This window comes from Oryctolagus cuniculus, chromosome 15, assembly GCF_051225735.1.
Source record: "Oryctolagus cuniculus isolate XC-2025 breed Fujian yellow rabbit chromosome 15, ASM5122573v1, whole genome shotgun sequence".
In the NCBI taxonomy this organism is placed as follows: Eukaryota; Metazoa; Chordata; class Mammalia; order Lagomorpha; family Leporidae; genus Oryctolagus; species Oryctolagus cuniculus.
Window position 1 is genome coordinate 28,684,523 of NC_142881.1, and position 27,802 is coordinate 28,712,324.

General features: G+C 54.8%; 1 protein-coding gene across 6 annotated transcripts; it reads right to left on the reverse strand.

Annotated features, from left to right (window-relative positions):
• Positions 1–96: 96 nt before the first annotated feature.
• Positions 97–27,744, reverse strand: SFXN3 (sideroflexin 3). Of its 6 annotated transcripts, XM_051824118.3 has the most exons (12): positions 27,605–27,744; positions 26,272–26,435; positions 25,550–25,720; positions 25,184–25,282; positions 24,784–24,859; positions 24,551–24,636; positions 24,198–24,325; positions 23,960–24,009; positions 22,800–22,849; positions 22,267–22,314; positions 17,440–17,516; positions 97–416 (listed from the first exon to the last, which is right to left on the reverse strand). In XM_051824118.3, exons 2-12 carry the CDS (start codon positions 26,430–26,432, stop codon positions 343–345), a joined length of 1,020 nt encoding a protein of 339 aa, XP_051680078.3. In that variant the 5' UTR covers positions 26,433–26,435; positions 27,605–27,744; the 3' UTR covers positions 97–342. The 6 variants fall into 6 exon arrangements, with proteins under 6 accessions (XP_051680078.3, XP_089170599.1, XP_089170603.1 ...); XM_089314473.1 differs by lacking the exon at positions 97–416 and having other exon boundaries at positions 15,924–17,516; XM_089314477.1 differs by lacking the exon at positions 97–416 and having other exon boundaries at positions 15,924–17,516; positions 25,507–25,720; positions 27,605–27,675.
• Between the last annotated feature and the right edge of the window lie 58 nt (positions 27,745–27,802).

Genomic DNA, 27,802 nt, shown 5'->3' on the forward strand with positions numbered 1-27,802 from the left:
ACTCTGACTTTCAAATAAGTGAATAAATCTTAAGGACAAAATTATATTTAAAAACTGAAAAAAATTTTTAACAAAAAGTCTAGGCATGCTCCCAGATCTTCATCATCTGATTCTTTATTCATTACAGGTTTCAAGACACATTCAGTAAAACCTACATGCCTCCTAATAAAAGAACGGCAACATATTTAGTGTGTTCATACTTCGAAAATATTGACTCGGTCTGGCCAGGTTCACGTAAAACTCTTGGGCTGAAGGGAAAGGATTCTGTGGTCCAGATGACAGGAGTACTGCAAGGAGAGAAGCCAGGTGGCGCCTGCTTTGTGTCCACGTGGGGGAGACTGCTCAGCTGCAGAAGGTGATCTTAAAGTATGTGGACTGCCTGCCACTCTCCTCCCCGTCGCGAGCTGATGCTTGGGCTGAAGGGAAGAGGTGCAGCTGTCAGTTTTTGTCCCTGCACTGGAGTGCCTGCGCCAAGTTACTCATGAAGAAAAGGGCGGGCTACTGGGGCTCATGGCCCTGGAAGCTCGCAGCCCAAGATCAGGCAGGCTGGCTGAGCTGACATCTGGTGATGGCGCCTCACTGGCAGGATCCTGAGGCAGACGTCACATGGCACAGACAAGCGTGTTACTGTCCCTCCTTATCAAGGCATGATTTTAACACACAGGCCTCTGGGGCACACTCAGACCCATCATGGGAGGTGTGGACTGTCGTCTGCCTCCCACTGGGAATCATAGCCTGGAGTCCAAGGATGATCACACTTTTACTTTCTTTGAGCCCCTGACGCGGGAAATAACTGTGAAATGTCATCACAGAGTGAAGGGGGCCGTTCTGTTGCTTCAGGAGCCCTATTTTGACACAACTGAGGAAAATAGTGGGGAAGCATCTTTGAGGAGAGAAGCAGAAGTGAAAGGAATGGTCCACGTTGACCTCTTAGCGGTGGGTACAGAGACATTGTGCTTCCTGTGCATATTAAAACCAGTTATGTCAAAAAAGGCTCCATAATGAAGACGCAATACTTTGCATCTACCCACTATGACAAATAGGTGGACTCAGGCAAAGTGAAAAATATGTGCAGGAAAATAAGGCTAACGGGGAACTATGGATATGGATCACCGCTGCAGTCCTCAGTAAGCATCCCACGAGAATTGGGAATGAGGCTGAGTGATGGTTGAGAATAATGCGCACTACTCTTTTATTTTGTAAAAACTATTTTTCATAATAAAGAGTGGAGACTGTTTTTATAGATACGTTAGAATGTCGAGATAAATGGAAAATGCTGGGGTAGGCAGCTAAGATGAGAAACCCTGTAGTTCAGCTCCGTGTAATATTACCAAAAGAAGGCTGGGAGAGCCAGGCACTGAGACAAGCTGACATGCATGGGGAAGCCAGGCGACCACTGGCCTCAGTTTACCTTTCTTGCACTATCTCAGAAGACAACACCTAACCCCCAGCATCCCACCCACCTTTCAAATGAGACTGTAGCTCCATCCAACCCGATGACTTGGACACATTTTGTATTGATAAACTTTAAGAGGTTGTTTAAATCATGGTGTACACAGACTCCTTTTCCATCTGTCCATTTTTCATTATGAAGTAAACAGACAAGAAGACAAGTACACAAAGCGGATCCGTGGCCCAGCTGACTGTTAGAAAAGGAACGTTCTCGTGAGCCTCATCCAGGTCAGGGAAGACACTGCTCACAGCACCAGAGGGCCCATCCTGCTCGGTCCTTAGACAGCCACTGGCCACGCTCTGTGCTGATTTCACTGCTGTTGATGCTTCCTTAAACTGGGACATGCATAGAGATGAGATCACGGCTTCATGTCATATGAAGACAGGCAACATTAGAAGATATTACCAGACCTTTCTTCCAAAGTGACCATCAAGTCACATAGTGGCCAGCAGTTATGAGCTTTCCCACTGTGCCACATTCTTGCCAACACTCGGTATGAACAGTCTTTTAAATCACAGCCAGTAGGTAAAAATCTTAGAGCCTAAGACTTTTTTTTTAAAAGACTTATTTTATTTGTTTGAAAACAGAGAGCTGTACCATCCACTGGTTCACGCCCCATATGGCCTTGACAATCTGGGCTGGGTCCTGCAGAAACCAGTAGCCAGGAACTCCATCCAGGTCTCCCATGTGGGTGGCAGGAGCTCAAGTACTTGGGCCATTCTCTACTACCTTTCCAGACACATTGGCAGGGAGCTGGATCAGGAGTAGAGTGGTCAGGGCTTGAACTGGCATCCCTGTGTGACGTCAGCACTGTAGATGACAGCTTAACCCACTATGCCAGGGTACTGGCCCCTGAATTCTTAAATAAAATTTATTTTTGTTGGGGCCCATGATATGGTGTAGTGTGTACAGTGCCACCTCCGGCTATTGAGCCATTTGGGGAGTGAACCAGTGGATGGAAGACTCTCTCTCTCTTTCTGTCTCTGCCCTTCAAATAAATAAGTCAATCTTCAAAATACTTTTTATTCATATAATTTTAGACTTGCTTAGAAGCTGCAAAAATAACACAGAAATGTTCCATGTATCCTTCACATAACCCATTAATAACATCCTATTATAACCAAAGTATAAACATCAAAACCAAGAAATTTATATTACTGTTATTAACTAACTAAGGATCTTATTCAGGTTTCACCAGATTTTATGTTACTTGTGTATATGTATTTGTATAGCTGAAATGTTATCCCATGTGAGGGTTTGTGCAGCCATGAGGGGAGTAGGTGGGTTTTTGGGGGACACGACAGGCTAAAGCTGATGCCAAAGAAAAAGCTAGTAGTAGGCCGGCGCCGCGGCTCACTAGGCAATCCTCCGCCTAGCGGCGCCGGCACACCGGGTTCTAGTCCCGGTCGGGGCGCCGGATTCTGTCCCGGTTGCCCCTCTTCCAGGCCAGCTCTCTGCTGTGGCCAGGGAGTGCAGTGGAGGATGGCCCAGGTGCTTGGGCCCTGCACCCCATGGGAGACCAGGAAAAGCACCTGGCTCCTGGCTCCTGCCATCGGATCAGCGCGGTGCGCCGGCCGCAGCGCGCTGGCCGCGGCGGCCATTGGAGGGTGAACCAACGGCAAAGGAAGACCTTCCTCTCTGTCTCTCTCTCTCACTGTCCACTCTGCCTGTCAAAAAATAAAAAAAAAAAAATAAAAAAAAAAAATAAAAATAGAAAAGAAAAAGCTAGTAGAATCTGTGCTGACACCACGTCAGTTAACATCTGAGTTGCCTCGTGCATTATTATTATCAGTCATTTATGGGAAACTCAGCCAGTGGTCGTGGCTAAACACTCTGCCCACATTAGTGCACCAGGCATCGCCACACTGGGAAGCCTGTTGGTGTGGGTAGAGTCCCGGGGTCACTGGCGAAGGTCCACCTGTCAGTATGGCAGACTCAGAAGGGAAGATCAGTCCCACCCCACACCCACTTGTTACCTGCCGTCTCCTGTAGGTGAGGCCAAGGAGATGGCCTCCCCGACACCTCCGCGGTGATTGCTCATTGCTTCTGGCAGATGCCCAGGTTTCTATCTCTGCTCCACACCCGGTTCCTGTACCTCACTCCAATGTATCCAAACTGACTAATTTCTTCCAAGCAGCCGGGAAGAAGCCCCTACGAACAGCATCATGCTCATCATTCCCAGGAAAGGCGTCCGTATACCTCACATCTCAGAGAAACCTTTCACTGAGTAGGCTTGGGAGCTGTGCTCAACAAGAACTAATCACACGGCCAAGAGTGGTCACCCTGGCCCACGGATCTGCCTGCAGCACACCGGGCCAGTGCCCCTCCACTCACCTGGGCTCACCCAAGGCTACTGCCGACAATGGCTCTATGCAATGGGTCTCTCTGCCTCAGGGAGTTGTTGGCCCCTGTGGGGGCCAGAAGTGCCGCAGAGGGAACAACTCAGGAGCGAGGAACAGCAGTGAGGACAAGGTGGGAGGAGACATGGCCCGCTGCCTTGCCTTTCGGTGGGGTCATCCTGAGGCACACTCTGCAGAGATTCGCTGAGAGAAGCCCTTTAATGAGCCCTGTGTTTATTTCTCCTCTCTTCTCCCACCTCACTTCTCCCTCGCTGTGTTTGCTAGGATAGCCTTCCTGATAAATCACTCGAACCCAAGCCCTTTCCTCACTCAGGAAACTGAAACCAAGGTAACCCTTATGAAGGGGGAAGCCATCTTTCTGAGAGCCCCATCACGACCAAGAAGAGGTCTTGGACCCCAAGTCATGTCTGTTGTGGAAATGCCTCCACTCACTTCCCATTGTTCATCCTTGGCTCTTGAAACAGAGTAGACGTGGGTGTTTACACAGCAGTGAAGTCAGCAGTTGGGACACTGAGATCGCGCTCGGGAGCGCCTCTTTTGAGGAATGGTTACTCTGCTTCCGATCCAGCTTCCTGCTGATGCACACCCTTGAAGGCAGCAGGTGATGGCTCAAGTACTTGGGTTCCTGGTTGTTGCATGCATTCAGGGAGTGAAGCAGTGGATGGAAAATTGATATCTCACTCAGAGTTCCAAGGAGGAAGCAGTGGACGCTTCTTGGTGGACTCATGGGCATTACAGAGGACTAATTAATCAGCCAGGAATGACTTGGCTTTTAGGTAACCAAACCACAGGAGAATCTTGTGCCATAGCAGAGCATCAGAATAAAACTGGTAGAATGCTGAATGTGTTTAAAAGTTCAGAGGCTGGCGCTGTGGTGCAGCGGGTTAAAGCCCCAGCCTGCAGCGCCGGTATCCCATATGGGTGCCAGTTCCTGTCCTGGCTGCTCCACTAACCATCAAGCTCTCTGCTGTGGCCTGGGAAAGCAGCGGAACATGGTCCAAGTCCTTGGGCCCCTGCACCCATATGGGAGACCTGGAAGAGGCTCCTGGCTGCTGGCTTCGGATTGGCTCAGCTCTGGCCATTCCAGTCATATGGGGAGTGAACCAGCAGAATGGAAGACCTCTCTCTCTCTCTCGGGCTCTGCCTCTCTAACTCTGTCTTTCAAATAAATAAAATAAATCTTTAATAAATAAATAAATGAAGGTTCATAAGCTGGGGGCAGTGCTGTGGCATAGTGGATAAAGCCGCTGCCTGCAGTGCTGGCATCCCATATGGGCACCAGTTAGAGTCCCGGCTGCTCTACTTCCTGTCCAGATCCCTTCTAATGCCCCAGGGAAAACGGGGGGAGGATGGCTCAAGTGCTTGGGCCTCTGCCACCCACATGGGAAACCCTGATGGAGTTCCAGTCTCCTGGCTTCAGCCTGGCCCAGTCTTGGCTGTTGCAGCTCCTTGGGGGAGTGAAATAGAAGATGGAGGATGGAAGACCTCTCTCTTTCTCTCTGTCACCCTCTCCCCCACCCCCGTAATGCTACCTTTCAAATTAATAACAAAAGAAATCTTAAAAAAGTTAATAAGTCTGGGGCCGGCGCCATGGCGCAGTAGGTTAATCCTCTGCCTGTGGCACTGGCATCCCATAGGGGTGCTGGTTCTAGTCCCAGCTGCTCCTCTTCCAAGCCAGCTCTCTGCTGTGGCCTGGGAAAGCAGTAGAAGATGGCCCAAGTGCTTGGGCCCCTGCACCTGCATGGGAGACCAGGAATAAGCACCTGGCTCCTGGCTTTGGATCGGTGCAGCTCTGGCCATTGCAGCCATTTGGGGAGTGAACCAATGGAAGGAAGACCTTTCTCTCTGTTTCTGCCTCTCACTATCTGTAAATCTACCTCTCAAATAAATTTTTTAAAAAATCTTTAAAAAAAAAAGTTAATAAGTCTTTCATGTCATTGTACTCAACCTCACAAAATCCCAGAGTCCTTCGTGGCTTTTCTCCCATTTCCCCAAGGGTAAGGTACAGGAAGACAGATTTAGTCAGAGTGAGGGTAGGTAAGGCACTGCTTGGGATACAGCATCCCATACCCGAGGGCCTGCTTTGAGTCCCAGCACTTCCCATCCAACTTCCTGCTAATGCACATCTTTGGAGGCAGCAAGCAATGGTTCAAGGACTTGGGTCCCTGCCACCCATGTGGGAGACCTGGATTGAGTTCCTGGCTCTTGGTTTCAGCCTGTCCCAGTCCTAACTGTTGCCTGCATTTGGGGAGTGAACCAGTAGATGGGAGATTCATATTCATTCTCTCTCTCTCTCTCTTTCTCTCTCTCTCTCTGCCTTCAAGCAACTAAACACATTTATTTAATTTATAAATAACTGTAGAACTTTAGGAAATGAGATCTCCTGGGTCCTGGCACTTGACTTGCTGTCACCCTCCCTTCTGTAGCGTTTGGAAAGAACTTGGGGGTGGGTGTTTGGGCTAGCAATTAAGACCCCTGTATTTTAGCCGGTGCCGCAGCTCAATAGGCTAATCCTCCTCCTGCGGCGCCGGCACACCGGGTTATAGTCCCGGTTGCCCCTCTTCCTGTCCAGCTCTCTGCTGTGGCCTGGGAGTGCAGTGGAGGATGGCCCAAGTGCTTGGGCCCTGCACCCCATGGGAGACCAGGAGAAGCACCTGGCTCCTGGCTTCGGATCAGCGCGGTGCGCCGGCCACAGCGGCCATTGGAGGGTGAACCAACAGCAAAAGGAAGACCTTTCTCTGTCTTTCTCTCACTGTCCACTCTGCCTGTCAAAAAAAAAAAGAAAAAAAAAAAGACCACCGTACCGTATTCCACCCCGGAGTCCCTGGGTTCAGTCCCCAGCTCTGGCTCCTGACCCCAGCTACCTGCTGACGCAGGAGGAGGCAGTGGGTAACGACTCAGGTCTTTGTGTTCCTGCCGCCCATATGGGAGAGCTGGAGTGAGTTCCCTGCTCCTGGCTTCAGCCTGGCACAGTCCTGCCCCAGCCATTTCAGACATTTGAGGAGTGACGCACAGATGGGAGCCCTCTGCCTCTCAAATAACAGTTACATTGAAAAAAAAAAAAAAAAAAAAAAAAAAGATGTTTCACAGGAAACTAGGCTGCTGTGACCAAGGCCAAGTGCTAGTGACTCCAGCCCAGCCACAAGCGCTGTGTGCTATAGGGGCCACAGCGGGGGCAGCTGGTGAGGCTCCACAGTCTGGGGGGGGGGGTCAGTCCCCCGCCTGGGAGAAATTCTTCCTTTGACTTGGAATCCAGGCTTCCTGGCTCGGCTTAGCCAGCGGCCACAATCCATCTGCACTTCACTTGCTTCTGGGAGCCGTGAGTGAATTCAGCCTCAGACACGTGCACTTGGCACAGTGTTTTCAACTTCTTGCTCAAGTGCCAGTATTTAAATGTTGAGAAGTTTTATATAAAAATCTAGAATGTAGGGCCAAAATGGCCAGGCCAAGCCATTCAGAGAGGTCGTGAGAAGGAACCAAGCTTCTTCTAGTGTTCAGATAGAGAGGCAGGGAGTGAGAAAAATCAGGACTGGTGTCTGAGCACCTGATGCTGGCAGACTATTCTAGAAGCAAGCAACCAAGAGAAATGGGGCACCTGGTCCACCTAGCGACAACTGACAGTGACACCTGGTTCACCTAACGACAACTGACGGTGAGCACTGGCTGCTCTTCAGATAGAACTGCCTGCCACAGTGCCCACCTGGCCCGCTTCCTTCACTTAAGCTTCCTGCCTGCCGTGGTAGATTTTATGTCCCTTGAGCTAGATAGATCCTTCTGCTTTGAGATGTAATGATAATAATAATAATAATAATAATAATAACTGGGGCCAGCGCTGTGGCTCAGTGGGTTAAAGCCCTAGCCTGCAGTGCCGGCATCCCATATGGGTACCAGTTCGAGTCCCAGCTGCTCCACTTGCAATCCCACTCTCTGCTATGGCCTGGGAAAGCAGTGGAGGATGGCCCAAATCTTTGGGCCCCTGCACCCGCGTCGGAGATCTGGAGGAGGCTCCTGGCTCTTGGCTTGGGATCAGCTCAGCTCTGGTCATTGCAGTCATTTGGGGAGTGAATCAGCAGAATGGAAGACTCTCTCCCTCTGGCTCTACCTCTCTCTGTAACTCTTTCAAATAAATAAAATAAATCTTTTTAAAAATACTACTACTAGCTACCACTTCTCAAATGGTTACAGTCCATGCGGTACTGTGGTATTTACACACATTAGCTTGTTTCAGACTTAAAAATCTTAGGTATGGTTATTAGCCTTGTGTTTTATTTATACAATTTTAAAACTTAGATTATTTCTTTGAAAGGCAGAGAGAGAGTGAGCAAGCACACTTCCACCTGCTGTTTCACTCTGTAACTGCTCATGGCTGGGGTCGGCCCAGGCTGAAACCAGGAGCCAGGAACTCATCCCGCGTCTCCCATACAGATGGCCGGGACGCAGCCGTCCACCATCACCTGCTGCCTTCCAGGCTGTGCACAGCAGGAAGCCAGGAGCAGCCGTGGAGCCAGCCCGGAGCCCAGGCACTCTGACACAGACGTGGTGTTCCAAGCGCTGAGCTGTCCCAGAGTCTTACCGGCCGCATCAAATGCGCACCCCACCTGATGTTTTGGACGAGGATGCTGAGGCGCAGAGCGGTAGGTATGTGTTCCCGGCGCCACACTGGCTAACACTTGACCTCGGGGCTGCCGGGGCCCGAGGTACAATTCTAGCCATCACGTTGCCCCGACGCTGTTACTGTACTGTGTCCAGCTCCAGCCGGCGCAGCGGCAGGAGTTTTACAAGTGTAAATGCCCCACGTTCAGGAGCTGTGCTGCACAAACAGGCGACTGCGTGCCCAGGGGCAGAGATCAGGAGGTGGGGAGATGGTAACAGCTGGGCCTCTGAGGCCTAAGTGTGCCTGGAGAGAGACTGGGGTAGGGGAGCGGGCAGGCTGTTTGAGAGGGGGGTGTGTGGCGCGGGGGCGGAGGGGGGGCCTCCAGTTCCATCTGTGCCGAGACAGGCTGGCAGGGTGTGAAGCAAGTGCTCACGTCCCCCGCTGGCCTGGGCAGGAGCCTTCCTGGCTGAAGGTGGTTGGAGGGGTCGTGAGCGCAAATCAAGCGGGTCTCTCCGCCGCGGAGCCGAGCCTTCTTCCGTCTTGCCCCTCTCCTTGCTCTGCCTGACCCGTCTGTGGTGACCAGCCAGGGGCCTTTGCAGAACAGCCCAGCTAGCCCCCCGGGGGCAAGTGGGTGGAGTTTCCCTAAGGTCTCGGAGCCCCTGCTAAGTGCAGTGCATTGAGCGCTAAGGAAAAAGAGCAAAGCACTTGTCCAGAAGCACGCAGTTGCTCAGTGCGTGGGGTGAGCCCAAAGCAGGAAGCCTGGGCGAGGATCCCGCGTCGAAGGCCTGGAGCGCCCTCCGGTGGCGTCCGAGAGCGCCGCAGCCAGGCGGCGGCGCGGGGCAAGGAGGCCGGCCGAGGGAGCTCCAGCCACGCCGGCGAGCGCGGTGCGCCCCCTTCCCACCTGCGCGCGGGCGCCCCGCCCCGGGGAGCAAAGACGCGAGTCCGAGGCGGGTCGGGTTCCCAGCCAGCTCCCTCCTCACAGGAGGCGGCCCATTATCCGGCGTCGTTAAAGAGCAATTAGATGGAAATTAAGCCGAGAACAAGTATTGATTATCTCATTAAGGCCGGGGGAGCCCGCTCTGTCGGGGAGAGTTTACCGCCGCTCACCCCATTATCTGCAAGGTGAAAGCCTGCGGTCGTCAAAGCCCAGTGATGCATCGATCTTGCCCCCATCCCCAAACCCATCCCCACCCCCTCTCCTCTAGACCAAGTGGGTTGGGGGGCACACCGGGGGTGCGATGGGGTGCAGGCAGAGCTCAGGGCCCCACCCTCTCTGTCCTAGGACTTTCTCCTTAGTTGCTTTAATTTCTTCCATTTCTGATCCCGAATTAGTATTTTTACTTGGCTCTTCTTGGGGGCAAGAAGATCAGAGACTGATCACACACCCCCACCCCCATGCATGCCCAGAGAGGATCCTCCGAGGGAGAGAAAGTGGAGTGGAATTTGCTCCTGTTGACCAGAATACAGGCCTACCGAGGCCCAAACACTTCACCAGGAGGGACGGGAAAGGCTTAATTCTGGGCCACTGCTATCCCCAAAGGACGAGCTCCCTGGGACCACCTGCAGGCAGGACTTCAAAACTTCAGAAGCTAGAAGGAGCTTCCTTGGGGTCTCAGATGATGTCACCTTTGGAGAAAATTCAGTGCCTTACAGCGGAAAGTTATTTTCACCCAGCTTCCAGTCTAGCTGGCTATGTGACCTCAGGCAAGTCGCTCTGCCTCCCCAGGCCACGGAATCCTCCAAAGAATGGGTTTGGAAGAGGCTTGCTACAACTGCAATTAGGAAAGGCCCAGCTCCCTGGGGGAGCTGGGGGGTGGGAGGGAGGCGGGTGTCCAGCCGTGGGTCCCCAGGAGCTCACCACCTGGCAGGGGAGGAGACATGGAACTGGTACTCCCAGAAGGAATGAATAAATCACAATTATAGCATGAGTTAGAAGGGAGTGCAGGTGCCCCCAGTGTTTAATAAGGGGGGAGGGGCTCGCACAGGAGGCAGATGTTTCAATAAGCCCACTCGTTCATTCAACACACAATTAGGGAAGCGCTCCAGAGTCCGCGGTGAGCACAACCTAGATCCCTTGGCCCTGGAACCTACAGTCCTGCGGTGGAGACAGATACCAAGGCTATAACGGTACGGATAAAGATGGTTCCAGTGCTGAACCGTCTGCCAGAGCGCGCCTGAGCGGGATATCCACGAGGAACTGACTGGAAGGAGGCCATGGGGTCCAGAAAGCTGTTCCGAGAAAGCGGCGGTCAGCTCCTGAGTTAGGGGTGCAATTCTTTTCATTGGTAAAACTGGGGGGAGGTCCCCTGGAGAGGGCGCGCCTTCCTCCCCCACGTGCCAGGACCTTGCCTGGCCTTGGCGCGCTCCCCCATCGGCGGACTCACCTGCGAGCGGCCGAGGGGCCAGGGCTGGCGGAGGGCTGGCGGCAGCAGGTGGAGCGCGGGGCTGGCCCGCGCCGAGCGAGCGGCGCCGCCGCCGCCGAATCTGGGCTCGTCTCCCTGCCCCGGAGCCGGGCAACGATTAATCTTGGTTGACGGTTTCTAATATCCTAATTGGGAGGTGGGCAGAGCGGCCCAGTCCGCCCTAAAGGTGGAAGCGGCTAATGGGCCTCTTCATCACCGCCAGGAGCGCGAGGGACGCCGCGGCAGGTGAGGCGCGGCACTGGCGGCGGCCCTTAATGAGGCTGGAGGCCCCCGGCGCCCGAGGGGCGAGCTCTGGGGACGAGGGCGGTGCCAGGGTGAGCGGCGGCTTCGCCCTCCTCCGCCCCGACAGCCACCTGGGGGCCAGATACCTGAGGAGGCCTTCGGTGGGCGCAGTGCTGGGGGTGGCCTGGTCAGGCCTGCGCAGATAAGGATCTTTCCAGAGGTGATGGGAATCCAATGGGATGGGAGGAGGGTCTGAGAGCCTGCATCGCCTTGCACACTGCGGGCGCCTCGAAATGTTTGCTGACCTCCGAGGCCTGTGCCCGTATGTGCAGGGGAGAGTTCAGAGCAAGTGCGAATTTCGCGGCCTTTTCGTGGCCGCACCCCCGTCCCTTGGTGACTCGGTTTCCCTTCTGAGATGGGTTGGTGAGCTCCCCAGCCCTCCAACTCACAAAGGCGACCCTGCTCCAATATATGCCACCGGAACCCGTGGCTAGCCCCATCCCCTCAATGTGGTCATTACCACTCCCGCTCCTATCCTGACCCAAACTGCCTTGGGATGAGGTGGGGGAAATGCGGGCAGAGGCAGGGCCCACCCAGCCCCGTCGCCGCCCCCGCCCCCACCCCCACCCCAATCCCGGGAGCCCAGCGTCTCTGCAGGCTCCGCGCTCCTAGCTCGCTCGCTCGCTCGCTCGCTCGCTGTCAGCCTCTCCTGCCCTCTCCGCCTCCAGCCGCATCAGAAATATATTGCATTCTTACCTAATCCCGTTCAATTACAGCATAATAAAACACATAATAAAAACCTAATTCATTTTTCTCCCGCGTCTCCCCCATCTCCTGGCATCGTCTTGCTCGGGATTAAAATCTGTCTTCATGTTTGTGGCACGGCAGGCCCAGTGCCCGCACATCTTTAATGTATGAACCAGGACACTAGGGACCAGCGGCACCTGCAGGCACTTGAGAATGGGGGCTTGGGCCTGCGTGAGGCCCCAGACGCACCCACCTGCTGCGTTCCCCGGAAATCCGGTGGCCAGGAGCTAGAACGTCCGCCCAGTCCAGCCGACCCAGTGTGGCCTCCAGGGGGCGCAGAGGAGCAGGTCTCCGGGGATCGAGTTTGCCCAGGAGAAATGGGCCCACCGGGTGCAGCCCAGCGGGAGATGTAGAAGGAAGCCAGCCCTTCTGTCCGCAGCTCCGTTCTCTCCCTTGCCAGTCTGGCCAGTGAAGCCCTGACTTCCAAGCTTCTGCTACTAACCCCAACCCTCACTCCCAGTCCTCACACCCTGACTGACGCCTTGTGATCCCCTATGGACAACCTTGGATTACTGAAGTCAGGTTAGAACTTCCCAGAAGGAATGTTTAAGAGTCAAATCAGAGGGGCTGGTGCTGTGGGTTAAAGCCCTGACTTGAAGTGCCGGCATCCCATATGGTCTCTGGTTCTAGTCCCAGCTGCCCCCTTCCAATCCAGCTCTCTGCTATGGCCTGGGATAGCAGTAGAAGATGGCCCAAGTCCTTGGGCCCCTGCACCCACGTGGGAAACCCGGAGGAAGCTCCTGGCTCCTGGCTTCGGATGGGTGCAGCTCTGGCCGTTGTGGCCATCTGGGGAGTGAACCAGCGGATGGAAGACCTCTCTCTGTGTCTCTACCTTTCTCTGTAACTGTCTTTCAACTAAATAAAATAAATCTTAAAAAAAAAAAAAGAATCCAATCAGAGAAAATTGCCTAGAAAATCACAGTACCTGTTGAGTTTAGAGAGGGCAGGTCTGAGGCCCAACACATTCCTCCTTTGTTCAGTCAGGACAGAGGGCCCCAAACTTCCTAGATTCACTGAATTCTTGGGTTTTCAGTAATTTTTCAAATACACTGGATCCAAAGAAATCTCTGACAGCTTCCTTGGGTACACAAGTCCAAACAATGTAAGTATTTACATGCCAACAATTTTGCAGCTGTTTGAAAAACTAATACATGGGCCAGCTCACTTGGCTAATCCTCCGCCTACGGTGCCAGAATATGGGCCCTGTGTTCTAGTCCCGGTTGCCTCTTCCAGTCCAGCTCTCTGCTGTGGCCCAGGAAGGCAGTGGAAGATGGCTGAAGTGCTTGGGCCCCTGCACCCGCATGGGAGACCAGGAAGAAGCACCTGGCTCCTGGCTTTGGATCGGCACAGCGCCAGCCGTAGTGGCCATTTGGGGGGTGAACCAGTGGAAGGAAGACCTTTCTCTCTGTCTCTCCCTCTCACTGTCTGTAACTCTACCTGTCAAATAAATAAAAAAATAAAAAAAGACAAACTAATACACACTAGTTGGAAGAAAGAATATTTTTATTTCATTTTTTAAATATTTATTCATTTATTTGAAAGGTAGAGTTACAGAGAAAGAGAGAGAGAGATTGTCTATCTACTGGTTCACTCCCCCAGTGGCCACAACAACCAAGGCGAGGCCAGGTTGAAGCCAGGAGCCAGGAGCTGCTTCCAGGTCTCCCTCGTGTGTGCAGAGGTCCAAGCACCTGGGCCATCTTCTGCTGCTTTCTCAGGTTCATTAGCAGGAAGCTGGATCAGAAGTGGAGCAGCCAGGACCCGAACCGGCACCCATAGGAGATTGCAACACTGCAGGCCACAGCTTTTAACCTGCTGTGCTACAGCACCGGCCCCTTTATTTCATTCTTAACCCCAATTCTTCACTAATAGGATGTAGGCATCTCTGTGTTCTCCTTATTTCCTATTCCACACCGATTCTTGTGCAGGGCCTGCTTTTATCACAAGCCATTACACGAAGACATCACTAAATATAATGCAGCACAAGCTAACGGTTGAAACTCTGAAATACCACATGCAGTGTCCAATCAATATCGAGTACGTTTCCCTCAAAAGCAGCCCCGGGAGTTCCCTGTGGCCCTCTGGGGCACCTCACAACATAGCTTGGAAACTTCAGATCCAGGGGCCACCCACTGTCTATGCAACAAGCTTCCTTAATTGATCTTGGGAACTTAGGGACAATTGAAGAGTGTATCTGATTTAGCCTAAGGAAAAGAATTTGATTCTTTCCACAGTGTGGGGGTCAGATATATGCAGAGGAATCTGACAGACTGGTTCAGGGGCTGGCAACCAACTTGCAGAAACGGGGACCTCACTGATGAGCAAGTGTAGCAGGATGAGTGAGTATCACAGAAAGCAAAGCTTCCAGGCATGTGTAGGGTGATGCTTTATCCCATATACACCACTGCCCAGCACCACCACGCCATCCCCTGGTGCCCCGGTGTGCCCTGGAAGGCAGGCACAAGCAATTCCGCTCGGAAGCCACTCTGTAAGGAACCGAGAGGGGCCAGCACTGTGGCTTAGAGGGTAGAGCCACCGTCTGTGATGCCAGCACCCCAGATGGGTACTGATTCAAGCCCCAGCTGCTCTGCTTCTGAGCCAGCACCCTGCTAATGCACCTGGAAAAGCAGCAGATCATGGCCCAAGTCCATGGGCCCCTGTATCCACCTTGGAGAACAGATGGGAGTTCCAGTCTCCTGGCTTCAGCCAGGCCTGGCCCCAGCCATTGCAGTCATTTGAGAAGTAAAGCATTAGATGGAAGATTCTCTCTCCATCTCTCCATCTCTCTTTGTCATTCTGCCTTTCAAATAAATAAATCTTTTTTTTTGGGGGGGGGCACTGTGGTGTAGCAGTTAAAGCTGTCGCCTGCAGTGCCAGCATATGGGTGCCGGTTTGAGGCCTAGCTGCTCCACTTTCAATTCAGCTCTCTGTTATGGCCTGGGAAAGCAGTGGAAGATAGTTCAAGTCCTTGGGCCCCTGCACCTGTATGGGAGACCCCGAAGAAGCTCCTGGCTCCTGGCTTCGGATAGGTGCAGCTCTGGCCATCGCAGCCAATTGGGGAGTGGGCCAGCAGATGGAAGACCTCTCTCTCTCTCTCCCTCACTCCCTCCCTCCCTCCCTCTCCTTCTCTCTCAGTGTAACTCTGATTTTCAAATAAATAAATATATTTTTCGACAGGCAGAGTTAGTGAGAGAGAGAGAGAGAGAGAGAGAGACAGAGAGAAAGGTCTTCCTTCTGTTGGTTCACCCCCCAAATAGCCGCTACGGCCAGCGCGCTGTGCCAATCTGAAGCCAGGAGCCAGGTGCTTCCACCTGGTCCCCCATTCGGTGCAGGGCCCAAGCACTTCAGCCATCCTCCACTGCCTTCCTGGGCCACAGCAGAGAACTGGACTGGAAGAGGAGCAACCAGGACAGAACCGGCGCCCTGACCAGGACTAGAACCCGGAGTGCTGGCACCAGAGGCGGAGGATTAGCCTAGTGAGCCGTGGCGCCGGCCCAAATAAATCAATCTTAAAAAAATAAATAAAGGGAAGATACATCTCTTCTAGATTGACTTACATGGTGGCAACCTGGTACCAGCCCCAGGAAGGTGCAAAAGTGGAGGGTAGGTCAGCCACACAGGGAACTGCCAAAGGAAGAGGGCACTGGCAGGTGCAGAGAAACAGATAAAGCACAGCCTTGGGGGCCGGTGCTGTGGCGGAGTGGGTAAAGCCGCCGATTGCAGTGCCAGCATCCCATATGGGCGCTGGTTCGAGTCCCAGCTGCTCCACTTCCGATCCAGCTCTCTGCTATGGCCTGGTAAAGCAGCAGCAGATGGCCCAAGTCCTTGGGTCCCTGATGCCCACATGGGAGACCTGGGTGGAGTTCCAGGCTCTTGGCTTCAGCCTGGCAGAGGCTTAGCCCACTACACCACAGCGCCGGGCCCCCACTCTGGGTTCTTAATGGAAGTGCCTATACACTCCAGACCCACCCAGCTCCCTGCCTTTCCCCAGGCCCTGTTGGTGAGCACCGTTCCTGGTTCTGACAACTATAGCAGAACCCTTCCAACATAACCACTCTTCACAATCATTGCTCTCAACAACTGAACACATTTCAGCTTCAATCAAAGTTCAAACAGAAGTGCTCCTTCTGGGGAAAAAAAATATCAATGCAGTGAGGACTTGCTGGTGGGAGGGGAGGGAGGGCTTCGGTCAGAAGGAAAAGAATATAGGCCCTTAACTGGTTAATTTACAGACTAACACAGCCAGCCCTGCCCCTTAAGTAAGCACCTTCTGGAAGGAGCTTCTCGCTGCCTGTTAAGAGCACCGCGCGTGTTATTTTCCTGTTGGATGTGCTGGGGGTGGCTCGGGGTTGTCAGTGTAGCCCAAGCTAAGGAGGGATCCTCCGCCCCGCACACGCCGGGTCCGCCAGTTCAGCCGCAAGAACTCCTGGGTCTGAGATGGAAAGGGGGAAGCTGGAGGAGGCCAGCGCCTGGAGCTGGGGCTGCCGTTGGCGCCCTGGCGGCCTGGGCTGGGACTGGAACATCCCAGGAAGCTCCCTTTTGGAGAATGACCCAGCTGGCAAAGGGTGGTGCCCGCATCAGGACCGAGACGACCGCAGCGCCCGCGGAGAGGAAAGACGAGAGGCGCCGCGACGTCGGCCCGCAGGCGCGAAGGCGGGTCCCCCTCGCAGAGCCCAGCTGCCGGGGTTCCGAACACGCTTCCTGAACTCCTGGGTGGGAGGCCAGGGAGCGCGAGCGAGGCGGACGGCACGGGGGGAAGGGCCGAAGCCCGGGAGGCGGCTGCCCAAATGGGGGCTTGGGACCAGGAGAGGCCTCGCGTGATTCCTCGAAAACCTCGCGCGTTTCCGGGCAGGAAGTCAAAGGGCGGGCCCTGGGAAGCTCTTGGATTTCGAAACTGGAAAGAAGGGGGGGTGGGGATTGGCGGATTTAGCAGTCCGGGACCAGGAGCAGCAGGGCAGCCGATTCGAGATGCATGCTCCAGGCTCAGGGAAGAAGGTGAGCCGGACCCGCGACCCAAGGCGCTACCGCCGTTGCCCGGGAAACGGAAGGACCGACAGGGCCACCGCGGGGGGCGAGACTCTAGCAGCCGGCTACGTCTCTGGTGGGCGTGGCTTACCGATGGCTGGGGGCGGGGCTTGAAGCTGCCAGGCTTTACCCGGAGGGAATAGGATTGGCGCTGCCTGGAACCTGGCCAGACCAGGCTAAAGTCTGACTGGTGTGACCCCGCAGGGCTGGCGCTGAAATTGGCCCTAACCGCCTGTCCTTAGGATGGTGGCTTCATCCGGTCCTGGAATCCAAGACAGGGGCAGGAGATGCTCACTGTGACGAGGCTAAGCCAGGGCTCCGGACTGAAGCCCTTTATTTTCCCGTTTAGACTGTAGTGGGGGAGAGAGGAGGGTTGTGTTTTGTGTTCTATCTTAATAAGGGCAGAATGGAGGCCCTGGAGTGGATGAGGCCAGGCGAGGGGAAGAGATGCAGCCTCCCAGAGAAGTTCCTGGCCTCTAAGCACTGGAAAGAAGGCCGACCCACCCGAGAATGAGGTGGGTGAAGAAAGTGAGCCGCACGCCCCACCCACAGGCTTACTTCTGGTGAAAATTCCAGTGTGTGGAGACACTTCGGAGTCACCTGGTGGGTCCGTCCCTGGAGAGGCTATGAGGTCCCTGCAGATAATGTAGCGTGTTTCAGAAACTAGTTTGAAGCAGGAAGGAAAGACGCTTCCTACTCTGCCCACCAGTGCCCTGCCAGTCTTCTCTGAGGTGGTTTAGCATTACCTGCAGGGCACAGTTCTTTTTTATTTTAATGTTTGTTTACTTATTTTCCATCGAAAGGCAGAGCAACACACACACACACACACACACACGCGCGCGCGCGCACGTGCGCACATCGTCCATCCACTGTTTCACTCCCCAAATGCTTACAACAGCCAGGGCTGGGCTATGCCGAAGTCGGGATCCTAAAACTCCACCTGGCTCTCTGACATGGGTGGCAGGGGAGCCAAGCACTTGAGCCATCATCTGATCTCTCCAGGATGCAGTAACAAGAAGCTGGATCATAAGCAGAGCAGCCTGGACTCAAACCAGTGTTCCGATAACTCACGGCACTAGAATGCCCACCCCAAATAACTGCTATATAATGTCTTTTAAAAAAAGATATATTTTATTTATTTGAAAGGGAGAGAGAGAGAGCTTCCATCTGCTGGTTCACTCCCAAAATGGCCGCAACGCCCGGGGTTGGGCCAGGCTTAAGCCAGGAGTCAGGAGCTTCCTCCAGGTCTCTCACATGGGTGCAGGGGCCCAAGCACTTGGGCCACTTGGCCAGGCCATTATCAGGGAGCTGGATGGGAAGTGGAGCAGCCAAGGGTGGGATGTCAGCACTGCAGGTGGCTGCTTAACCCAATACACCGCCAGCCCTTTGTTTTGTAAAGATTCCTGCACCTCACTCTCAAACTAGGTTTATCTTCCATAGATCATCCCTGATTGGCAGGTTGGGGTAGAGTTGAGACTTTTATCTAAATGTTGTCCTGTTTTTAATCAAGATTGGGGATCTTCACTTGTTTTTTTTGTTTTTTGGTTTTTGTTTTGTTTTGTTTGACAGGCAGATTCAGAGAGACAGAGAGAAAGGTCTTCCTTCCGTTGGTTCACCCCCCAAGTGGCCGCTACAGCCAGCGTGCTGTGCCAATCCGAAGCCAGGAGCCAGGTGCTTCTCCTGGTCTCCCATGCGGGTGCAGGGCCCAAGCACTTGGGCCATCCTGCACTGCCTTCCCGGGCCACAGCAGAGAGCTGGACTGGAAGAGGAGCAACCAGGACAGAATCCAGCACCCCAACCGGGACTAGCACCCAGGGTGCCGGCGCCGCAGGCGGAGGATTAGCCTAGTGAGCCGCGGCGCCGGCCAGGGATCTTCACTTGTACTGCAACTGTGAAACTCTCAAGGTGGGAAACTACTTAGTGGCATTAATGAAAGGCTTGTGTGCACTTGTTGACCTGTCAGTTTTGCTGGTCTGTACAAAAGGTGGCCAGGGAAAGAGAGGCCCTGGAAAGTCCACAGGACCAGAATAACGGCCTCAAGGTCGGCTGGTGCCTGGCAGGTGAGAAGTCTAGCAGAGTGGCCATGGTGACACACACACCTCTGCTTCAATCCTAGCTATACCGCCTCCTAGTAGTGCAGTGTGGGAAACTCCCTTAATAACTTGAAGCCTGTGTGGTTATGAAGATCAAGAGATGACAGACTCACAGCCCTGGCTTCACTGAGCCCCCACCACACAGGGGGATTCATGGTCAACAGCTGGTGTCAGCCCTGCTGCCTGCCCAGGTCAACTTCTGACTCCAAGGACAGTGAGTGACCCCAGGCCAAGGTGCACTTCAGGCTGCTGTGAGAGCTTTGGGCTGGGAAAAAAAGGGAAATGAGGGGTCTCTCCCTGCAGGGAATGAGCACAGTTTTTCATTAAAAACCCATTTATCATTGTTCCCTTTGAATCTACAAAAGCTAAGACTCAGGGGAACAGAGGCAACTATAAACTGCCCAATAGTAGCTCTTACCAGCTAGACACAGAGGTGAACTTCTGGCCTCGTCCACCCCCCAGAAATAATGGGGGAGGGTGGGTTACATTCATAGGGAGGGGGTGGAGGACCCTGGGGTCATGGGAAGAAGTGTTAAGGGGAGTGGTCAAGAAGCCACTTGGGATATTCAAACAAATCAAACCAGTGCCTGGTTTGAGTCCCAGCTGCTCTGCTCCAGATCCAGCTTCCGACTAATGCATCTGGAAAGCAGCAGATGATGTCTCACGTACCTGGGTCCCTGCCACCCATGTGGGAGACCTGAACTGAAGTCTAGGCTCCTGGCCCAGGAATGGCTATTGCGATTATTTGGGGAGTGAACCACTGAATAGAAAATTTCTCCTCTCTCCTGTCTCTCTCTCTCTCTTTGAACTGAAGGTGTATTTATTTATTTGAAAGGCAGAGTTACAGAGCGAGAGAGGAAAGGACAGAGATAGACAGAGATTTTTCATCTGCTGGTTCATTCCAAATGGCTGCAATGGCTGGAGCTGGGCCAGGAAAAGCCAAGAGCCTGGAACTCCTACTGGGTGGCAGGGACCCAAGCACGTGAGCCATCTTTTGTTGACCTCCAGGCGCATTAGCAGGGAACTGGATGGGAAGTGGAGCAGCAGGAACTAGAACTAGTGCTCCAGTATGGGATCTCAGCATCGCAAGCAGCAGCTTAACACACTACACCACAACACCAGCCCCTCTCTGTCTTTCTCCTCCCACCCTACCTCTCAAAGAAAATGAAAATAAATACACACAACTTCTTGAGGGGCAGAATTTTTGCTAAGAAAAAGCAATTTGCTTTAAAAAAAAAAAAGTATTAAATGGCAAGTGGTTCCTGCCAGGCCTGTTCCCGTGGGACTTTGTAGGGCATGGAGGAAGTGCCGGTGTCCTAGCAGCCTCTGTGATGGAGCCGGGCAGTTCTCAGCCCTCTCGCCTCCCTGTCTCCAGAGGCCTCTATGTCACTCTTCCCCCCATGCCTGAACTGGTGGGCAGATCCCGCCCAGCCCCCAGTGGGCAGTGTTCCATCCATCGCGATGACAAAAGGCGGCCTCATCTGCAGTCCCTGCAAATGAGGGGACTGACTTTTTAAATCTCAGAGCGCCCTCTTCTGGGAAATGAGGCTCCCTACAGAAGAGGAGGCAAGAGGCCAAGAACTGGACTTCCTAGGGAGAAAAAGGAACTCCGCTGGACACTCGGACATGGAATCAGGTGAAGATCAAGAAGGAGACAGGCTTGTAGTTTATTGAGTAGCAGTGGCAGCATGGCTGTTGTCACCGGCGCTGGTGGCCTGGGAAAGTGCCCCCAGAGCATCCACTGAGGCCTTCTGTCCATCCCACCGCCACGGCCGCTTCAGCCAGTGTCCGTGGAGCTGCAGTCAGGACTGAGCTCTGAATTCACCCCCAGCCATCCCACTCCACGCCCACGTTCCACTTGGACCCACCATTGATGCCCGGGCCCTTCCTCTCCTTGGGGTTGGGGTGGAGGTAGGAGCGGGGCCAAGCCTCAAGAAAGCAAAGCGGCTAAGGTGGGGGCTTTGCTGATTGTCTCACAGGGGCCAGTGGGACACAGAATCCCTGGTCTGAGGATCGCACACTCAGGGCCTGGTTGCCTTTGAGGGTTCCTAGCTACAACCACTTGGGTGCCTGAGGAGTTTAAGCACTGCTCCCACAGCTGGGACCCTCTGTGAGCAGGTACAGTGGGAGCTCTTAGAGGGAAGTGCTCGCTCTGCCTTTGTGGCTCTTTGGTTGGGGAAAGGGGTTGGAATGGTGGGGTTTCAGTCTGAGGTCATGATGTCAGAGCAGACCAAGAACTCCTAAGTGGTGCCTAAAGACACCAGCATTGAGGTCTGGGGGAGTCGGGGGAACAGCAAGAGCAGCACAGGCTACTAACACTGCTTTGTTCTGGTATAGGAGAGCAGTGGAAGAGGGGCTGTTCCAGGGTGTGGGGGTGCCGCCGAGGGATGCGTGAGCCCCCTGCCTCCCCTTACCGCACTGTGGCTTCCTGAGCCAGCCCACTTCCAGAGTCAGCTTTGGGAACCAGGTCTCAAACTGGAAGGATTCAGCCCACTTTGGCCTGCTAGTGGCCCTCCGTGCCTATCTTGGGAGCCTGGGGCTCTTCCTGTGTCTAGAAAGGGTGAGGCGCTATCAGAAGTGACAGCCAATGAAAGAGTTCAGGGACGGAAGTCCCACCTTGACCTGGCTGGCAGGTGGGCAGGCCGCTGAGAAGGGAAGCCAGGTATCAGAACATCCCAGGATAATATGTCTGCCACTTTCTTCCAGGACCAACGTACACATACATGTCTCATGCATGTATGTATGTGGACACACAAGCACAGGTAAGGAGGGGTTATGTGATGTCACTCTTTGAAAACAGAGAAGAGAGAAAAAGGCTTATGGGAGCACCTCCCCCACCCTAGTGGGTTGCTGGTATCCGTAGCTGCTCCCCTCCCCCACGCCTCTTGCCCCATACCAGGCAGCTGGGCAAGTGGCAGTGATGGCAAGGCACCATGAAAGCAACAGCCCAGGCAGCAAGGGAGGGGACAGCTGACCCCCCTCAGAGCCCCTTGTTGTAGTAAACCACTTCGATGCTTGGCTTTTGCTCGTGGATCTGAGCTCTTAGCTCCGGCTCCAGCCTGCTCACTTGTATGGAGCTGCAACAGGACAGCACAGGTGGGTTGACTGCCCCCTGAGCCCCCGCCTCAGGCTCAAGGACCACCGTTCCTTCCCTCTCCCACTCCCACTCCTAGAAGCCTGGCTCCCTGTCACTCCCCCACCCCCAAAATCAGAAGACTGCCTGCCAAGCCTCCGCCCAGAACATACAAGGAGGGTCAGGAGCCCCCGGCCTTGGCCAGGGGGCAGCACTTACCTCCTCTGGGGAAACAGGGCACAGCACAGGGGCGTGGCAAACACCAGGCTGGGAGAGAAGGTTGGAAAGGCTGGTGAAGTTTGGCCTGGGTTGTTCTCTCCCTGCGCCCACCCATCCCTGAAGATAGCCCCTGGAGGTAGAAGTATTAAACCCAAAAGGGCCTTTTAGGAACATTAAGCCCAACCCTGACTTTAGGTTCTGGCTGAGGACAGAGCCCCAAGAGCTACGTTCCAAAGCCCCTGGCCAAATAGGTGCAGAACCAGGAGTGAAATGTGTGGGAAAGCCCTTCCTGGCCCAGGAGTATTTGTATGTTTCCCCTTGTAGATGAAGACTGGCAGCCCTTCAGCTAAACACGTGACCTTCATGGGCAGGGACCACCCCCTAACACGCACAGGTGTCCAGGACACACACGAGCCGGACACATGAATGCACACTGAGTATAAGCATCTCAAAGGCCATAGAGAGCCATCTTCGCCCACTGTGGATGAGGCGCCCACACCCCACCCCACCCCGCTAGCTCCTTTGACACTTACCAGAAGCCCACCAGTCCCACCTGCAGGGGTGCCCCCAGCCAGGGGCGGCGCTGTGGGGAGACAGAGACAATGGGATGGCTGGTGTCCCCGGCCTCCTAACCCCCATCCTGCTCCACCCACTCTGGCAGTATCCTGTCAGGCCTACCTGTGGGCCTTTTCTATCTGCCCAGCCCAGGAGACAGTGGATCCATTGCACCCATGCACTCCAGCCAGGCCTGGGAGCTGACCACCCTCCCCGACATCCTGTCAGTCATTCTCACCTCTCAGAATTGGTTGCCAGGACACTTGCTGGCCCCTCCTCTTCTCTCACCTCCTCCGGGAGCTGCTTCCTTCACCAAGTCTTGGCTCTGAACCTCCACTCCCAGGCCCCTATCCTAGAGGTATGAATCTGTCCCTTTCCAAACACATCCCCTGCTCGGCACACTGCTCTCAATTGGCTTCAGTCACAAAGACCACCGTCGGGCCCCTCAAACGTTCCTGCCCCAGGTCCTTCGCACTGGGTTTTCTCTGTACCTGAAACACTCTTCTCTGTACTCCGTCCAGTCTCCCCTTTCCATCCCTGAGTTGTCAGCAATCCTTCTTGACCACTTTCTAAACAGCTCGTCCCCTCTAGGGCCCACTGGTTCCCCACAAAGTACGCATCCCAGCTATTTATATTGGTGGCTTCCTTGTTTATTGGCTTCTGTGCTGAATTATAAGCTTCCTGAGCACAAGGACTGTTGTCAGGGCCGGCACACAGCCTGGCACGTAGTCGGTTCTCACTCAGTATTTATGAATGGATGATCTAGACCATGTATCCCTGTGCCTTGCTTCCCCGTCCTGCTTGCGTGTGTGTGTAAACATGTGCACGCTGTGGTGGTGGGGCCTGCTAGTGGGTGATAGTAAGAGTATGCTATCAAATATGACCGTGACAGTCCTTATCCCGGGGTCGAGGCCTCCAGGGTGACGCCAGCTCCCTTTTGGACAGAAACCATTTCCTTCTTCCCTTATCTTCTCTTCCTGTGTTCCTTCACCCCAGCCAAATTCATTCTTGTTGAATGAATGAAGGTGGGGGTGCAGGCCTTAGGCTCAGGCCAGGTTGGAGAGGGCTGGAGGCTGATGCCTTCCTCTCAGCCACCACCACTTCCGGGATGGGGGCGTGGTGAGTGCGTGCCACCTACCTTCAGGAAGTCTTTCTTCTCCAGAGTGTCCATGATCACAGGGGGGATGGCTGAGGGGAGAGCAGGGCGGGAAAGGAGGCGGTTGGTAAAATGAAAGTCAAGGACCCCAAGGAAGGGAGACCTCTTCACAACTCCTGCATCCTCCCTACAATCTTACTCCCCCAAAGTCCGCAAAAGAAACTGCACCCCTCTTCCTTTCAGAGCACCCCCCCCGCCGCCATGCTTCCTCCCGCCTCACCCATGGCAGGAATCGCCATGCAGATTCTCGATACCACCACCTGGAAGATTCCCTGCTTGGCCGCAGTCACCGAGTGGCCAAGCCTCTGACCTGTCTCGTCAGTCACCGGGATGCCCACCTGCAGCTCCCTAGGAAGGAAAAAGGGGGCTGGGGTCAGATCTTAGGCCCCAAAGCCACCTGCAGTGCCGCACATCCTACTCAAAGGCCATTTCTCCCACCAGCCCGAGGATTCCAGACTGAGACTGAGACAGCGCTGAGCCGATCACGTCTGGGGAGGGAGAGCAGCGTCCCCACGCAGGGCTGGTCTGCATGAGGACACTGGGCGTGCACGGGCCAGGGGCAGCACTGCTCACCTCTGCCGCATCAGAGGGATGTTGATGCAGTTGGCGGCTGCCACCGCTGCAAAGGGCACAAATCTGCCGACCAGGGGAGGCAGGTGCTGGGGGGAGAAAGATGTCATTCAGTGGCCCTGTGGGCCATGGGCTGGTGAGGGTCCCTGGGGAGAAATATAGGGATCCCACAGGTCAGGACTGGGGGGCGATGGGGAGGAAGGAAGGGGACAAAGGATGTGTGGGGGCACCTCTACCTTGGTGAGGGATTTGAGTCCAAGAGCCGTGGCCACAGCCCCAGTGGTGGCACTCACATAGGCTGTTCCCAGCTGCCTGTGGATGGAAGGGGCAGGTTACAAGGGAGAGGTGAAGAGGCCACCTATGGGGTCTTTCCTTTAGGGACATGCCAGAACGTCAGCATGTGACCGTGAGAGGGTGGCCTCACTGCAGAGAAAGCCCTCCCCAGCCCCTGCATAAACTTGGTAGGAAGCCCCCAGAGCATACCCTGGGGGACCTCAGGCCCTCAGGTGAGGCAGGGGTCAAGCTAAGCCTCTGGCTGCTGGGCCCACAGGGAGCAGGAGACAAGGACGGAGAGGTGGGGGTGAGAGAAGAGGGTCCCGCACAGCACCGCAGCTCTTCCTGGGGACATGTTCTCACCCCACGGTGATGGGAGCGTCGCCGCTGCGGTTGGAGTAGTTTACAATGGCGTTGAAGGACTGATTCACCCACTGCCAGAACACCACGGTTGGGGTCGTCCTGGAGGAACAAAGACACTTACTTCTGCCCCCTCTACACCATCACTCGCCTTGCACCCTACAATGAAACCCCATAGGTTATTCTCAACCCGCAGGGGGAGCCCCTACCCCTGCGTGCCCCACCCTTTACACACCCACTGTGCCCAGGGCTGAGATTCCAACAGCAGCTCTTGCCCTCCCACTGTCCTCTGTCCAAAGTGTCCCAGAGAGGAAGCACCTACTCACCAAGCCTTAGCGTACTCAGGAAGGGACAGGGGACAAGACCTGCCTGTAGAAGGTGAGCATGCAGCCAGTGATGGTCATGTTCATGGGCACCTGGGCTGACATGCGGCCAATCAGGACCACCTTCTCTCCCGTGTCCGGGTGGAAGGCAGAGTCGTACACGTACTTGGCCCTCCACAGCTGGTCCTCGGTGAGCCCCGGAGTGAGCACGCCGGCCCTGTAGAAGTTAGCAAGGGGTAGGCAGGCCAGGAACTTCAGCCCCCATCTTGGGAATAAAGGAGCTCCTTGTCTTTGGGGGAAGGGCAAAGCTTCCCCAATGTGGAAGCTCCTATTACTGGTTGCCTTCTAGCTCCACACAAAGGGCGGCCCTTGTGTTTCTCCCAAAATGCTAGGTCAGGGTGATGGTGGTTTCCAATGGGTGGTTGCCCTGTGGCCTCGGTGGTTCTCTCCGTTCTCTCCGTTGAGCCCTGCCCTCCCTGCACAGGGCGGCCCGGCAGTGGGAAGGGTCCTTATCAAGGGTTTGTGAAGCACAGAGCAGCACCCACTTTAAGTATCAATGCCACCTCCTCAACCCAGACACCCTCCAGTCCTTATTGGATCAAGCTCTGGGCCACAGTGCTTGTGACACCAACAGACAGGGCGACGGGGGGGGGGGGGTTGAGGAGTAGGACCGGGTGACTTTCGAGCTGGGGGAGGCAGGTGCAAAATGTACTGTATTGATGGCAGGGAACGAGACCCATGGGGACAGGGTCAGACTGGAGGAGTCACCTGTAGTTCTGTACAATGTTGCGGGAAGCTTCCAGCTGTGCCCCGGATAGCAGTAGATTTCGGGGATCGGTGACAGTGAAGAAGTGCCTGGCTCTGCCCAGGAAAGTGCTTTGGTCCCAGCGAGGTTCCTCGATGTTGATATTTAAGGGCAGTTCACCCATTTTCTGCAGGGCAGGGACAAAGTCAGAAGGTTCCAAGGAAGGGACCCAGAAACTCCACCTGGGGATACGTTGGTAGCCCTGTCCTGGCACCTGCCTGTCACCAGCACCTTCTAGAGCTCAAGGTGACTCTAGGAAGCCGGGGTGGGGGAGGAGTTGTTTCCTAAGCAACGTCCTGGCCCAGGGACCCACAGCCTCTGGAGAGGGGAGGGGAAGGTCAGCACCGGGAACACACATCTCCTTGTGCTTTGGCCTGATACAGATTTTCATGAGTGAGGATTTACATGTATGTGGCCAATGCATAAACAGCAGCTAATCCTGTGTACCTCCTTGTGTACTCTGGATGCACAGTACTCATCACGCACTGCACACCCAGGCTCATGTCAGCTGTAGGTCCCCAGCTGCCCTGAGACCTAGATACAAACACCTAAGACATTTGAGAAGATGGCAAAAGACATGCCACATTCCAGCCCACACTCCTGACAGGAAGAAAGCCAGAGTTCACTGGGCACCCCAGGGCTTATCGGCTCCACATGGTCTCAAACATAGGTCTCTTGTCAGCCATGTGCATGCACAGATCTCCCCTCCAGACCCAGCTTCCCCAGCCCACACAAAGTCCCAAGGCTCTCCCTGCTGGGCAGCCTGGCACAGACACCCACCCTCCTCTCCAGGAGCTACCGGCCTCCAGACTAGAGCCGCACTCAGCTCAGCGGAAGCCCCTCCACCCAGCACAGAGAGGAAAGCCGGCAGCAGCCATCTGGCAAAATCCTGCAGAATGACTAATCCTCTGCGGCCCCACTTCCTCCCTCCCTGGAGGACTCACCCTCCCCTCTCGCACACTCACTCACACTCACACTCACATACCCATGCACAAAGTCACCATCATGCACGCCCTGCCCGGACATACAACAAGGTGGACGCTCCGGGTGTACACCAGCCCACAAAGACCTTTAGTCTCTGTCTCTCTGCCCGCCCCACCTCCATCGCCATCAGTGAGCACACACAGCCCCACCCTGACACTCCTCCCCAGCCAACCGCCCGTGGACCTCCGCAGAGAGGAAGTCACTGAATCCCACGCGACAGAGCGCCCGGTTCAAGGCAAGCCTCAGTTTCCCACCCCAACCTGCAGTGCTCGCCTCCCTGCTCCGACCCCTCCAGGCACGGCCAGCACTCACGCCTTCCAGGGCTCCGGGCCTCTGCAGCTCTCAGACCTGCCTTCCTCTCCGTGCGTCGCCGCCGCCCTCCTGAGAGGACGGGACGTCACGCGTGACGCTGAGCAGCGGGGAGGGGCGGGGGTGCTCGGGGCGCCTTCGCCCGCGAGCCTGGGGATTGGCAGAGCCTGGGAGCCGTGGGTGTCATTGGGACCAACGAGA